This window comes from Sphaerodactylus townsendi, linkage group LG17 (genome assembly GCF_021028975.2).
Source record: "Sphaerodactylus townsendi isolate TG3544 linkage group LG17, MPM_Stown_v2.3, whole genome shotgun sequence".
Taxonomy (NCBI): Eukaryota; Metazoa; Chordata; class Lepidosauria; order Squamata; family Sphaerodactylidae; genus Sphaerodactylus; species Sphaerodactylus townsendi.
The window spans coordinates 10,694,208-10,708,123 of record NC_059441.1 but is presented as its reverse complement, the minus strand read 5'-3'; the positions used below and the strand labels follow the sequence as shown (position 1 = coordinate 10,708,123).

Genomic DNA, 13,916 nt, shown 5'->3' with positions numbered 1-13,916 from the left:
AGGTTAAGAGCTCGTGTATCTAATCTGGAGGAACCGGGTTTGATTCCCAGCTCTGCCGCCTGAGCTGTGGAGGCTTCTCTGGGGAATTCAGAATAGCCTGTGCACTCCCACACACGCCAGCTGGGTGACCTTGGGCTAGTCACAGTTCTTCGGAGCTCTCTCAGCTCCACCTACCTCACAGGGTGTTTGTTGTGGGGAGCGGGAAGGGAAAGGAAATTGTAAGCCCCTTTGAGTCTCCTGCAGGAGAGAAAGGGGGGATATAAATCCAAACTCCTCCTCCTCTTCCTCCTCCTCCTTCTCCTCCTCCTCCTCCTTCTTCTTCTTCTTCTTCTTCTGAATCTCTACTGACTTAAAAACCTCCCAGAGTTGTTATTTGTCAAACTGTGACTTGACTCACACAAACACAAATGAGGTCTAGAAAAGAAACATCACCCACATTTGTGGAAACCAGACCTTATAACATAGAAACCACAAATAATCTCTGAACACCACGCAAGTACGTCCGACAAACTGAAGCCACTGGTGGATTGCTCTGTCTGTTTCATGTGAAGCAAACTTTCCTCAAAAGAATTGGAATCAAGTGAACTGTGGCTTGTGGGGGTGGGGGAGAGATCCTCTAGCCAAAAAAAGAGAGAGGAGAATTTGCATCTTAAAGAATCCCTATCTGATTAATATTCTTGTCAGGGATAAATCAAGACCTCTGAATGAAAGCAAAGTCCCCTGGGCTGGGGTATATCTTCTTTTTTAAAAAAGTCAAGCCACAAACCGCAACCGGCCACTGAGCGAGGCAATAACTCCGAAAAGTGGCGTTTTGCAAAACTTTTTGAAACTCCTCCTCTTGCAGTCAGAGCAAAGTATCCGGCCGCTGTCGGTTTCTTAAGTCACTGGAGTGACTTTGGAGTGCGGCTGAACCACAAATCATTAGCATATTTGGAGCTGACCTTGGTCGGTTGGGTTGTCCGCCTGCCAAAAAGAAGAAAACCCCTCTCCTTACCAAGAAACAATTGCAACTTGGGGGAAGAAAACGATGGAGGGCCACAAGACCAGGTAAAACAGCTTCCAAGAAAGTTTTGAGAAAGTTTATTGTCTAGATGCTTCTATTTGTGTGCGATGTGCTTTATTCTTAAAATGGTTTAACTTGGAAGTAAATGGTGTTTCAACGGCATGCAGTTTCAAATAAGCAGGTTTGGGTCTGCAGTTGCATTGAACATTGAAAGCAAATTTTAATATTTAACATCCAAACAAAAACCCTTTCCCTACCGTTAATAAGTTCTCAGTTGAGACGTGGGCCAAGGTTTTGACACCGTTATCTTGTTTACTTTGGGGGAAAGAGCTTTGTCTATCACAAGTGGATACAGTGTACCTCGCTAGCTCTTCTTCTCCCAATTTAATTTTCAATTAATGCGCAAAGTTTTTTTTGCTGCATGAGCCCAGAAAATGCAAGAATGGAATGGGAGGCAGCGGAGAAAGTGACAACTGGATTGGAGGAAAATGCTATTGGGTAGAGAGTAAATTACTGCAAAAGAGAGAAAAGATATTCTGCATACGCACTTGGAAACCTTTGCCATTGTGGGAAACATGGCCGGCCAGGAGACTTGTGGGATCCCTCCTGGCCACCGACCAGGCATAAGGGGGTAGAATTGCAACTTCTAGGTTGAGACACTGCTGATTTGGGATTCTATTCCCTTCCCTTTGTCTTGTTTGGCAACCGCACCAGCTAAAAAATCTAGAATTCTTTTTTTTTATTTGGGAACAAAAAGGAAGAAGAGTTTGGATTTATATCCCTCCCTTTCTCTCCTGTAAGGAGACTCAAAGGGGCTTACAAGCTCCTTTCCCTACCTCCCCCCACAACAAACACCCTGTGAGATGGGTGGGCTGAGAGAGCTCCGAAGAACCGTGACTAGCCCAAGGTCACCCAGCTGGTGTGTGTTGGAGCGCACACACTAATCTGGTTCCCCATTTAAGCCTCCACAGCTCAAGGGGCAGAGCGGGGAATCAAACCTGGTTCTCCAGATTAAAGTGCACCTGCTCTTAACCACTACGCCACGCTGGAGGGGAAAGAGCTCATCAGGATATAACACTGTGAACGTTACCCTCGAAAGCAGCCATTCCTCTTTAGGGGAGCTGATCCCTTCCTCTGGAGATCAGCTGTAATTCCAAGAGATCCCCCAGGCCCTACCTGGAAATTGGCAACCGGAAATGTCAGATCTGTGGACAAGGCCCTTGATTTGGGGGGGGGTGAACAAGCATCCATGGGAGGGGAGGGGGTTTAGATCCTTGCAATAGCCGTGCGGGAGGGGGATTTTTCTCACGCTCCCTTCCGCCCCTCGAACCACAAAGCCACCTCTGTTTGGCGGCAGGACACCAACTCTTCCGGTCTCAGGAATTACACGCCCTGCCGTGTTTTCTTTCTTGAGCCGTGAAGCGCTAGAAAGTTTTCTGGAACTCTGCCAGCTTACCATGGGTCTCTGTACCTCCTCCCTCAAGAGGAGGGTAGGGGGCTAAGCATATACTGGGTGAGGGGAGAGCGAAACGGGTGCCAAGTTGCTAATGTAACCTCAGCTGGTGGGTTCTGTGGGGCAGAACGTGGAATGAGTTTGCAACAACAATTTTTAAAAACAACAAAATGGTTTACTTGCTTAACATATAACATCAAACATCAACATTTAACATCACGCTTCAAGGTCCTGTTCAGGTTTGCATTTTTCAAGTCCTTCTAGTTACAGTCTACTGATACTGCCAAGTCCAATTCTTCTTGCAAGTGGGTTGGCTCCTGAAGACTCCAAGGGCTTGATGAACAGGATTCAACGTGATGAAGGTTTCCAGGAGAACTCTCACCCGTTACAACCACAAAAAGAAACCCTGAAACAATAAACTCCAACATCTACAACATAGCAAAAATAAACAACTACCTTCCCAGTAGTTCCCAACAACATTGCAGTTACCTTAACAAGGTGTTAAGGGCTTATAGAAATCAAGGTCCGAGTCTGGTAGCCTTGTCTCCTCCAAACTACATGAGCTCTGCAGCCTCCTGCTGCTTTGAGTCTCCTCCCCTTTCTGGGTCAACCCATTCTGAGCATGGGGGTTACACTAAGACCCCAGTGTGGGCTGCTTATTACGTTTAAAATGATGTTCTTGTATTCTGCAGTAATAAAATGTTAGATTTATGACCTATCAAAATGAGGGGCAGTCATCTTAGTGGTGTAGGGGTTAAGAGCAGGTGGATTCTAATCTGGAGAACCGGGTCTGATTCCCCACTCCTCCGCCTGAGTGGCAGAGGCTTATCTGGTGAACCAGATGTGTTTCCGCACTCCTACATTCCTGCTGGGTGACCTTGGGCTCGCCACAGTCCTCTCTGAACTCTCTTAGGCTCATTCCGCACATGCAGAATAAAGCACTTTCAAACTGCTTTCAGTGCTCTTTGAAGCTGGGCGGAATGGCAAAATCCACTTGCAAACAGTTGTGAAAGTGGTTTGAAAATGCATTATTTTGTGTGTGCGGAAGGGGCCTCAGCCTCATCTACCTCACAAGGTGTCTGTTATGGGGAGAGGAGGGGAAATGAGCTTGTAAGCCACCTTGAGTCTCCTTACAGGAGAGAAAGATGGGGTATAAATCCAAAATCTTCTTCTTCTTCCATCCTCCTGCTTAGAATACAGCTTCTAAGGCTGATTCCGCATGGGTCAAAACAAGCAGTGTGAAAGCGGTGTGAAAATGGTGTAAAAGGATTTAAAACAGTGTAAAAGGGTTTATACTGTTTTCACACCGCTGTTTTTGACCCATGCGGAATCAGCCTTAGAGTTGGAGGGGACCTGTTAGGCCATCTAGTCCAACCCCCTGCTCAGTGCAGGATAATTCAGCAGCTTCTTGAAAAGGGAGAAACCACCCAGGCCTCTTGGTGGTGATTCCATTTTTGATCAGAACTTCTGGTTCTTGAGCTTCGGTGCCGAGGAGATCTCAGCAGCAAAGGAGGGGCCATCACAAATAAGGCTACGTTCCCAGTTGCCGCCACACTAACGTCTGCCATGAAGGACTTCGCTGAAACCTTAACTGTTAAGTAGGCATGGATGGGAAGTAATTTCTGATGGGAAGATACGTTGCAACATTCACTGAAGCACAGGCCTTTTTAACGACTGCGTTTTCCTCTTCCCTTCTTCAGCAATTCACCCGAGGTGCAGGATGTCTTGAAAGAATCTGGAACCGGTGACGAAGATGCAGCCGCAGGTAAATAAACCGTAGAATCCTGGAGTCAGAAAGGGGAGCTCCTTAAAGGCCATCTGATCCAAATGTCTGCTGAGGTCAGAAAATCCCAAACAAGAGTTTCTCCAGCAGATGCATGGCTTATCCATCCATTCTTGGGAATGGTGAAGTCTGAGAGACAGCATGGCCCGGTGGTTAAGAACAGGTGCACTCTAAACTGGAGAACCGGGTTCGATTCCCCGCTCTGCCACTTGAGCTGTGGAGGCTTATCTGGGGAACCGAACGGCTTAATTAGTCCTTCCAAACTTGGGAACTGTAGCCTGTGGTATGGGTTGATTCTCACATGCAGGTTACCATTTGGAACCCCAAGGGAGACAGAGGTGCACGTAAAACTCAGTTCGATGTTGCAGCAATTTTTGTGTTCGGCTGTGACATTTTGCTCTGCTGGGAAGACACGACAACGCTCCGTCGAATTCTGGCAGGCAGCTGTGGAGCAACAGGAAAACTATTCTGAGTTCTCATGAAAGGAGCTTTATTCTTGAGTGATGAACAGCTGGCAGGGTCTCCCCCGCCACCAACCAGTTATTTGGTCAGATTACGATCCAAAAAAGGAAAAATCTGGGTCTCTGTCCCTATTTGAAGCCCTGCAGGGCATGAAAACTTGAATTTGCCCCTAGCTGCAAAGAGCAATGCCCAAGAGCTAGTTTTAAAATGTTCCAATAATAATAAGAATTTGGACTTATAGTCAGATTAGCCTGTACACTCCCACACACGCCAGCTGGGTGACCTTGGGCTAGTCACAGCTTCTCGGAGCTCTCTCGGCCCCACCTACCTCGCAGGGTGTTTGTTGTGAGGGGGGAAGGGCAAGGAGATTGTCAGCCCCTTTGAGTCTCCTGCAGGAGAGAAAGGGGGGATATAAATCCAAACTCCTTCTCCTCCTCCTCCTCCTCCTCCTCCTCCTCTTCCTCCTCCTCCTCCTCCTCCTCCTCCTCCTCCTCCTCCTCCTCCTCCTTCTTCTTCTTCTTCTTCTTCTTCTTCTTCTTCTTCTTCTTCTTCTTCTTCTTCTTCTTCCTTTCTGTCCTGTAAGGAGACTCAAAGGGGCTTATAATTTCCTCTTCCTTTTCTCCATCCCCCCACAATAAACACCTTGTGAGGTGGGTGGGGCTGAGAAAGCTCCGAAGGACTGTGACTAGCCCAAGGTCACCCAGCTGAGTGCTGGAGTGCACACGCTAATCTGGTACACCAGATAAGCCTCCACAGCTCAAGTGGCAGAGTGGGGAATCAACCCTGGTCCTCCAGATTAGAATGCACCTGCTCTTAGCTGGCTCTCATCTAGAAGATGAACCTGTTCAATGTTTCCCCCTTTTCTGCATCTCATAAAGGCACAAGGCCCAAATCGAAGTATGGACTTGGCAGTCCTAGAACTCACGCGAAGCATCTCCTTATATAGTTCCGGGGCACCGCTTCCAAACCATCAGACGGCCCCTTTCAGAAACACACCAGGGGAAAATTGCTCAGGGTGCTGGACAGACCCAAGACAGCTTGTGGATTTGCTTCACGAGCAGCAGTGGTGTAGGAGGTTAAGAGCTCGTGTATCTAGTCTGGAGGAACCGGGTTTGATTCCCAGCTCTGCCGCCTGAGCTGTGGAGGCTTATCTGGGGAATTCAGATTAGCCTGGGCACTCCCACACACGCCAGCTGGGTGACCTTGGGCTAGTCACAGCTTCTCGGAGCTCTCTCAGCCCCACCTACCTCACAGGGTGTTTGTTGTGAGGGGGGAAGGGCAAGGAGATTGTCAGCCCCTTTGAGTCTCCTGCAGGAGAGAAAGGGGGGATATAAATCCAAACTCTTCTTCTTCTTCTTCATGGCCAAATTCGCTTAGCCAAACACGACACCCCAGGTTGCCAACTTCACCTTGCGAAATACCTGGAGATTTTGGAGGCAGAGCCTGCGGAAGGTGGGCTTTGGGGAAGGAAGGAAGCTCGGCGGGGTATACTGCCGCTGAGCCTCTGTTCCAAATCAGTCGTTTCTTACAAGAGAACTGCCCTCTTTAGTCTGGGGATCAGTTGTAATTCTGAGAACGCTCCAGCGATCTCCTGGAGTTTGGCAACTAAGCACGCTGCATTGGCTATGGCAGTGGTGGCGAATCTATGGCACGGGTGTCGGGGGTGGCACTCAGAGCCCTCTCTGTGGGCACGCACGCCCAGATTTCATCATGGGGGGGTGGAAAATCACCCCCACACACATATATCTAGGCTGGCCTGGACACTCGCATCCTTTACCTGGGAGTAAGCTCGGTTGCTGGCAATGGGGCTTGCTTCTGAGTAAACCCTCCTAGGGTCGTGATTCACCCGTTCGAAGCGTTGCACGGTTGCTTCACCAAGCTTACTCCAAAGTAACGCACGCCTCGGAGCCAACTGTTTTTTTCTAAACGAAAACCTCAGTATTCAGGTTAAATTGCCATATTGGCACTTTGCGATAAATAAGTGGGTTTTGGGTTGCAATTTGGGCACTTGGTCTCGAAAAGGTTCGCCATCACTGGGCTATGGCAACCGCCGCCCCAGTAATTTGTGCAAAGTTGTTTAGTCTTCCTAGCTGCAGTTCTTTTTCGCATTCCTTCCCCCTTTTCCTTCTCCCCTTGAACGGCTGCGTCGCGGAGCTGAAACACAGTCGCTCTTTCTTCGGCGGATTTGTTTCCTCCGTCGGTGCCTCTGGAGTGACCTTTGTCCCTCTTGGGCACAGTGAATGCCACTCTGACTTGTGAACCCTCTTCACCGCCCCCCCTGCCCAATGGGCAATGTGGATTCCCCCCCCCCTTTATGGATTCGGAGCATTTTGCTTTTGGAAAATGCAAAGTGGAGGGCCATGAGAAATAACGGGGGAGCGGAGGGAAAATAATTGAGAAAGTCTGCCCACGGGGTTGAAAATTCCAGATTGGGAAATTGCTAGAGGTTTGAAAAAAAGCTTTGGGGTTTGGGGAGGGACTAATAGGGTATGATACCAGGGGCCCACCTTCAAAACTGGCCACTTTCTCCTAGGTACGTAACCTCTGTCGTCTGGAGATGACTCGTAATTCTAGGAGGTCTCCAGCCCTTGCCTGGAGGTTGGCAACTCTAGCTAGCAACCCTATTTTCCACCCCCAGAGACTATGAGCTTTCAAAAGCCCGGGCAGGCCAACATCTGCAGCGCCACACTGCAGGTCAGAGCACATAATGGAATATTCCTCTGCACCGTGAAAGCTAGTCTCTCAGGAAGACAGGCCCCTGAGAGGCTAGCTTTCTTTAATGCAAGAATTCTGCCCGGAGAAGCCTGCAAGTGTGTGAAGCACCCTACGCTCTGGTATATCGCCTCAGTGAGATCTGGACCGGAACAACTCGTGGATTTAAAGTCCCTGATTCAATGTGTGGGGGACGAATATACCCGTTTCCAGACTCCCTGCCTGAGTGGATGGTTAAGGGGGAATTAATCCTTCCTAACTAATTGGTGGTATTAGACCCTTGAACGACGCGTGCTCATTCCTGCTTCGGATAAGCAGAAGCGGGTGACTTAAACAATGGCCATCTTTCTAAACGATTATGGCATGCAGATTTGTTGATTAGGAAGCTAACAGTGCTGCTAACCCTTATGGCTATTTTGCAATAGGTTGCTAGCTGTTACAGTGCCAGAAAAGGATCTGAGAGAGCCAGTTTCGAATCCCCGCTCTGACCGGGAAGCTACCTGGGTGACCTTGGGCTAAGCACACCCTTTGTCAGTTTAGACTACCCCACAGGGCTGTTGTGAAGATAAAATGGAGGAGAGGAGAAGGCAAAAACCACTCTGGGTCTCTGCTGATGGGGTATAAATGGCGTAAAGGAGCAGCAGTGGCGTAGTGGTTAAGAGCAGGTTAAGAGCACCTTTCTTGTTTATTCCATCTTCCTCTCCTCAGTCCATGCAGAGAGCCAGAGTGGTATAGTGGTTAAGAGCAGGTGCACTCTAATCTGGAGTTTGATTCCCTGCTCTGCCACTGGAGCTGTGGAGGCTTATCTGGTGAACCAGATTAGCCTGTGCACTCCAACACACGCCGGCTGGGTGACCTTGGGCTAGTCACAGTTCTTCAGAGCTCTCTCAGCCCCACCTACCTCACAGGGTGTTTGTTGTGGGGTGGGGGGAAGGGAAAGGAGTTTGTGAGCCCCTTTGAGTCTCCTACAGGAGAGAAAGGGGGGATATGAATCCAACTCTTCTTCTTCTTCTCCTTCTCCTTCTCCTCCTCCCCTACTCCTCCATATTAATCTTCTTCTTCTTCTTCTTCTAAATGAATGAATGAATGAATGAATGAATGAATGAATGAATGAATGAAATTGTCTATGGGGTGGCGACCTGGCCATTTTATCAGTTTATGGACCAGGTTTCAAATATCGATGCCATGATGTGAAAACAACCTCTTGTCTTTTCAGCCTCTCTCTGGACCGCCTCTGCCAACGGGCTGGTCAAACTGAGGATAGACGCTACTTGCTCCCAGAAGCCGATAACGGTGCACGACATGTTCCTGGAATCCCTCGAGAAATACGGGTCCCTCAACGCGATGGCCAGCAGGAAGGACGGGAGATGGGAAAAGATCACTTTTCTGGAGTATTACAATCTTTCTCGGAAAGCAGCCAAGAGCTTCCTCAAGGTAACTGTTTGGGACTTGAGGGGGAAAATTAAAAAAACCCATCAAGGTCTTCTCGACAGCGTTTGTGAGTCCGTTTCAAGATACAAAGAAGAGTTTGGATTTACATCTTTCTCTCCTGTAAGGAGACTCAAAGGGGCTTACAATCTCCTTTCCCTTCCCCACCAAAACAAACACCCTGTGAGGTGGGTGGGGCTGAGAGAGTTCAGAGAGAACTGTGACTAGCCCAAGGTCGCCCAGCTGGCGTGTGTTGGCATGCACAAGATAATCTGGTTCCCCAGATAAGCCTCCACAGTTCAAGTGGCACAGCGGGGAATCAAACCCGGTTCTCCAGATTAGAGCGCACCTGCTCTTAACCACTATACCTCGCTGACATTTGAAGTAGAGTTGCTGGCTCTGAGTTGGGAAATACCTGTAGATTTTGGGATTGGAACCTGGGGAGTCTTTTTAGGGAAGGGAGGAATCTCCTTAGTGGAATAGCAAAGGCAAACTCTATGCTGGGGGTCATTAGGAAAGGAATTGATAATAAAACTGCAAAGATTGTCATGCCCTTATATAAAGCAGTGGTGCGACCGCACTTGGAGTACTGTGTCCAGTTCTGGTCGCCGCATCTCAAAAAGGATATGGAAGAGATAGAAAAAGTGCAGAGAAGGGCAACGAGGATGATTGAGGGATTGGAGCACCTTCCTTATGAGGAGAGGCTGCAGCGTTTGGGACTCCTTAGTTTGGAGAGGAGACGTCTGAGGGGGGATAGGATTGAAGTCTATAAAATTATGCATGGGGTAGAAAATGTGGACAGAGAGACATGTGGCCGGAGTGTCCGGCCGCTGATGTGGTGCCCCCTACTGCTCCTTATTGCCCCTTGGTTTTCAGGGCTGTTACATCAAGGTCCCCTCATATTGAGGGGCCTACCGTCCCCCCCCCCTTTTTCTGGGGGTAGGTTTCAAATTTGAGGTTGGACGCCTGCTTTTTTATGCTTTTATGTATTAATCTGTTTCCGCTGGTTTTAGGTTATTTTAGTGTTGACATGAGATGGAGCCTATGTATTTATATTGTATATGTGTTTTGCTCCTGTTGTCTCTGAATTTTTGTTGTTCACCGCCCGGAGCCCTTCGGGGATCGGGCGGTATAAAAGCCTAAATAATAAAATAAATAAATAAATAAATTTTTCTCTCTTTCTCACAATACTAGAACCAGGGGGCATTCATTGAAAATGCTGGGGGGGAAGAATTAGGACTAATAAAAGGAAACACTTCTTCACGCAACGTGTGATTGGTGTTTGGAATATGCTGCCACAGGAGGTGGTGATGGCCACTCACCTGGATAGCTTTAAAAGGGGCTTGGACAGATTTATGGAGGAGAAGTCGATTTATGGCTCCCAATCTTGATCCTCTTTGATCTGAGATGGCAAATGCCTTAACAGTCCAGGTGCTTGGGAGCAACAGCCACAGAAGGCCATTGCTTTCACATCCTGCCTGTGAGCTCCCAAAGGCACCTGGTGGGCCACTGCGAGTAGCAGAGAGCTGGACTAGATGGACTCTGGTCTGATCCAGCTGGCTTGTTCTTATGTTCTTATGTTCTAGTACATGCTATTAAACTATACCAGGACTTCGCCTCCTTCTTCCCCCGTGTAGATCCAGTCTAAGATCTGCCTTTCGATAGTGCTCCAGAAACACCGTCCTCAATTTCTGAGAGGTCAGGAGTAGCCTTACATCTTCCTTTTCCTTGTTTCTGAGTCTCTAAGAAAAAGATTCTTTCGAAGGGAGATGCCGAGGATCAAACCTAGGACCTTCTGTACGCAAAGGAGGGGTTTGCATTACCAAGCTTAGATTCCCTCCCCTTTGCCTGCCTTTAAAAGGCGAAATTGACAAATGGGATGTTTTGCTATTCGGTGACGTGGGGCGGATCAGGGTGTGTCTTCTCTAGACTGCGTCTTTCCAAAAAGACGGACGGATTCACAATATCCTTTCTTTTACAGCTTGGCCTGGAACGATTCCACGCGGTGGCGATACTTGGGTTCAATTCTGCAGAGTGGTTCATTCTGGCGGTGGGAACCATCTTTGCTGGGCAGGTTATGCTATGTCTTGTTACTAGCTGGTTTTTGTTTGGCATCTTCCCTCCCAGTAACAGAGAGAAACTAACCCCCCCTGCTCCAATTCTCTCCTCACCCAAGCTTTTAAGCATGTCACGTTATATTTTAATGCACTAAGGCAGTGATAGCGAACCTTTTCGGGACCGAGTGCCCAAATTGCTACCCAAAACCCATTTATTTATCACGAAGTGTCAACATGGCAATTTAACAGTTGGGTCCGAGGTGTGCGTTACTCAGGAGTAACGCTTGGTGGTAGTGCAACTCTTCCAACGGGTGAATCACAACCCTAGGAGGGTTTACTCAGAAGCAAGCCCCATTGCCAGCAACAGAGCTTACTCCCAGGTAAAGGATCGTGCTTTAGTTCTTCGCATGAAAATCAGTGGGGTTTAACAGCGCTTAACAGGACTACCTACACTGCTTCCCCAAAACTAGGTCTTAGGTTTAATGCTAATAATCGAGCCCAGCGGCCCAGGCCAGCCTAGATGGGGGGGAGGGCATTCTGTTTGCGCGTGCCCACAGAGAAGGCTCTGAGTGCCACCTCTGGCACCCATGCCATAGGTTCGCCACCACTGCACTAAGGGATTTTGCAAGGTTGCGTATGAGCTTGTTGGCTGTAATTGGTTGAGCTGCTCTGATGTCACAGAAAGGCAGGGCATGCAGATTCCAGCATCTGGGACAGGTAAAAGTACTATACATCCCAGGGACGCTCCATCCTCCACACAACCCAGTGGTGGGTTAAAATCGAAGCCAAACTTAATGAGTTGGGCATTTCCTTGGAGGACCTGCTAATGCTAACAGAGCAGGAGGTCTGTGGGGCTATCAAGAAGAGACTTTTTGACAGAGAGTTTCAACAGATGCTAGAGGAAGCTAATAAAACCTGTTCCCCGATCTCTCTGGGAATACCTATGGATAGACTAATTGTAGCCCAGTACCTTTATCTCCTGGTTGAGGCCCGGTGGCGTAGAGCAATCACCTTAGCCAGGTGTAATGCCCTGCCTTCTTCCTTTAGCCTTGGACGCCACCTTGGAATCCCACATAAAGACAGGAAATGGCCGTGTGGCATGGGTTCTGTGGAAACAGTATCTCATATGCTGTTGAATTGTCCTTTTTATGAGATAGGTAGAAAGAAGCACATAATCCCCTTCCTGCATGGAAGTGAAGGCATTACAGATAAACAGAAGGTTATATATATTTTAAACAGCCACAACTACGAGCTGTTGGAAGGGGTGGCTAAATTTTTTAATGGTGTTATTTTAACTCGTCAGAAATTGTAAAGTTGTAAAGGCTGTTATTATCTTGCTAAGTTAATCTTAAACAATTTATATGCCATTAAAGGTATTTGAAATCGACAGGTAAAAGTCCACACGTCCTCACACAGTTCATTGTATATTTGTGGGGTTCACTTCTGTAAAATGTCCACTTGCTTAGAGCTCTTCGAGGATGGGGCGGTATATTAAAATAAATAAATGAATGAATGAATGAATGAATGAATGAATGAATGAATGAATGAATGATAGATAGATAGATAGATAGATAGATAGATAGATAGATAGATAGATAGATAGATAGATAGATAGATAGATAGATAGATAGATAGATAGATAGATAGATGACTTTCAAATGGGATTAGAGAAATTCCTGGTGGTCAGTGCCGGAAACAGAATCATTTTCTTATGTTCCTGTTGAGAGACTCAAACTAAGGCCATTTGTATAAGCCCCTTGAACCACGAGGAATGGTAGGGTACAAATGTTTTCATAAATCAAATCAAATAAATAAAGTTGAGGTCTGATGAAGGACGCATGGTGGAGCATTTTTCACTTAAAAATAACCTTTCCTTCCTTCCCTGTAGCGGGATTGTAACAGGAATCTACACAACCAATTCCCCCGAGGCCTGCCAGTATATTGCGCACGACTGCCGAGCAAACATCATTGTAGTAGACAACCAGAAACAGCTGGATAAAATCATGCAGGTAGGAGAAGTCCATGAATACCTTAGCCACCGTGATATACTCTGTATAAGTCTAATTCAAGATATAAGTCGAGGCACTCTACCGTGATATACTCAGAGTATAAGTCGCATTCCAAGATATAAGTCGAGGCACCTAATTTTACCACAAAAAAACTAGGAAAACTTATTGACTCGCGTATAAGACGAGGGTGGGAAATGCAGCAGCTACTGGTAAATTTCAAAATTAAAAATAGATACCAATAAAATTACATCAATTGAGGCATCAGTAGGTTAAATGTTTTTGAATATTTATTTCAAAGAAAAACAGTCAACTAGCTCTGTAAGTGGAAAAAGAACAATATGGTCTCAACAATATGGTCTCAACAAGAACAATATGGTCTCAACAATAACTTTAAAAGTACAAAAACCTGAGCTTTTTTTTGTAAGGAAGGGTTTTAAACAATGGATCCTACAATAAAAACTGGAATGAACATGCCTGTTCACTGTGACTCAAAACTACCTTGCTTTTTAAAAGAATAGGTCATTATTTTTAGTGTACATATTTTAAAAATTGTACATGGCAGGTGTCATTTTAGAAGGAACATTCACACAACCTGTCAGGGGAGGAATGTTTATGTTAGCAGTACCAAACTTTCAGGGTATCTTTAGGAGACCCCCCTGATGATACCACCCAGGTTTGGTGAAGTTTGGTTCAGGGGGTCCAAAGTTAGGGGAGGAATGTTTATGTTAGCAGTACCAACATTTCAGAGTATCTTTAGGAGACCCCCCTGATGATACCACCCAGGTTTGGTGAAGTTTGGTTCAGGGGGTCCAAAGTTATGGACCCTCAAAAGGGTAGCCCCATCTACTATTAGCTCCCATTGGAAACATTGGGGGATGGGGCACCCCCTTTGGGGGTCCATAACTTTGGACCCCCTGAACCAAACTTTACCAAAGTGGATTTTGCTATTTCTCACAGTAAAATCCAGCTGCAAAGTGCAGTGGAAGTGGATTGGAAGTGCCTTATTCTG

At 47.1% G+C, this 13,916-nt stretch overlaps 1 protein-coding gene across 3 annotated transcripts in view; it reads left to right on the top strand.

Annotated features, from left to right (window-relative positions):
• Positions 1–706: 706 nt before the first annotated feature.
• The window catches only part of ACSBG1 (acyl-CoA synthetase bubblegum family member 1), a 29,635-nt gene continuing 16,425 nt past the window's right edge, over positions 707–13,916 (top strand). The window contains exons 1-5 of one of the 3 annotated variants that reach the window (XM_048482123.1): positions 707–1,047; positions 4,157–4,221; positions 8,630–8,847; positions 10,823–10,911; positions 12,787–12,907. In XM_048482123.1, the coding sequence (XP_048338080.1) occupies positions 1,028–1,047; positions 4,157–4,221; positions 8,630–8,847; positions 10,823–10,911; positions 12,787–12,907 (513 nt within the window). In that variant the 5' untranslated portion in view covers positions 707–1,027. Of the gene's footprint in view, positions 1,048–4,156; positions 4,222–8,626; positions 8,848–10,822; positions 10,912–12,786; positions 12,908–13,916 lie in introns of all 3 variants that reach the window. The other 2 variants (XM_048482122.1, XM_048482120.1) reach the window with 2 other exon arrangements.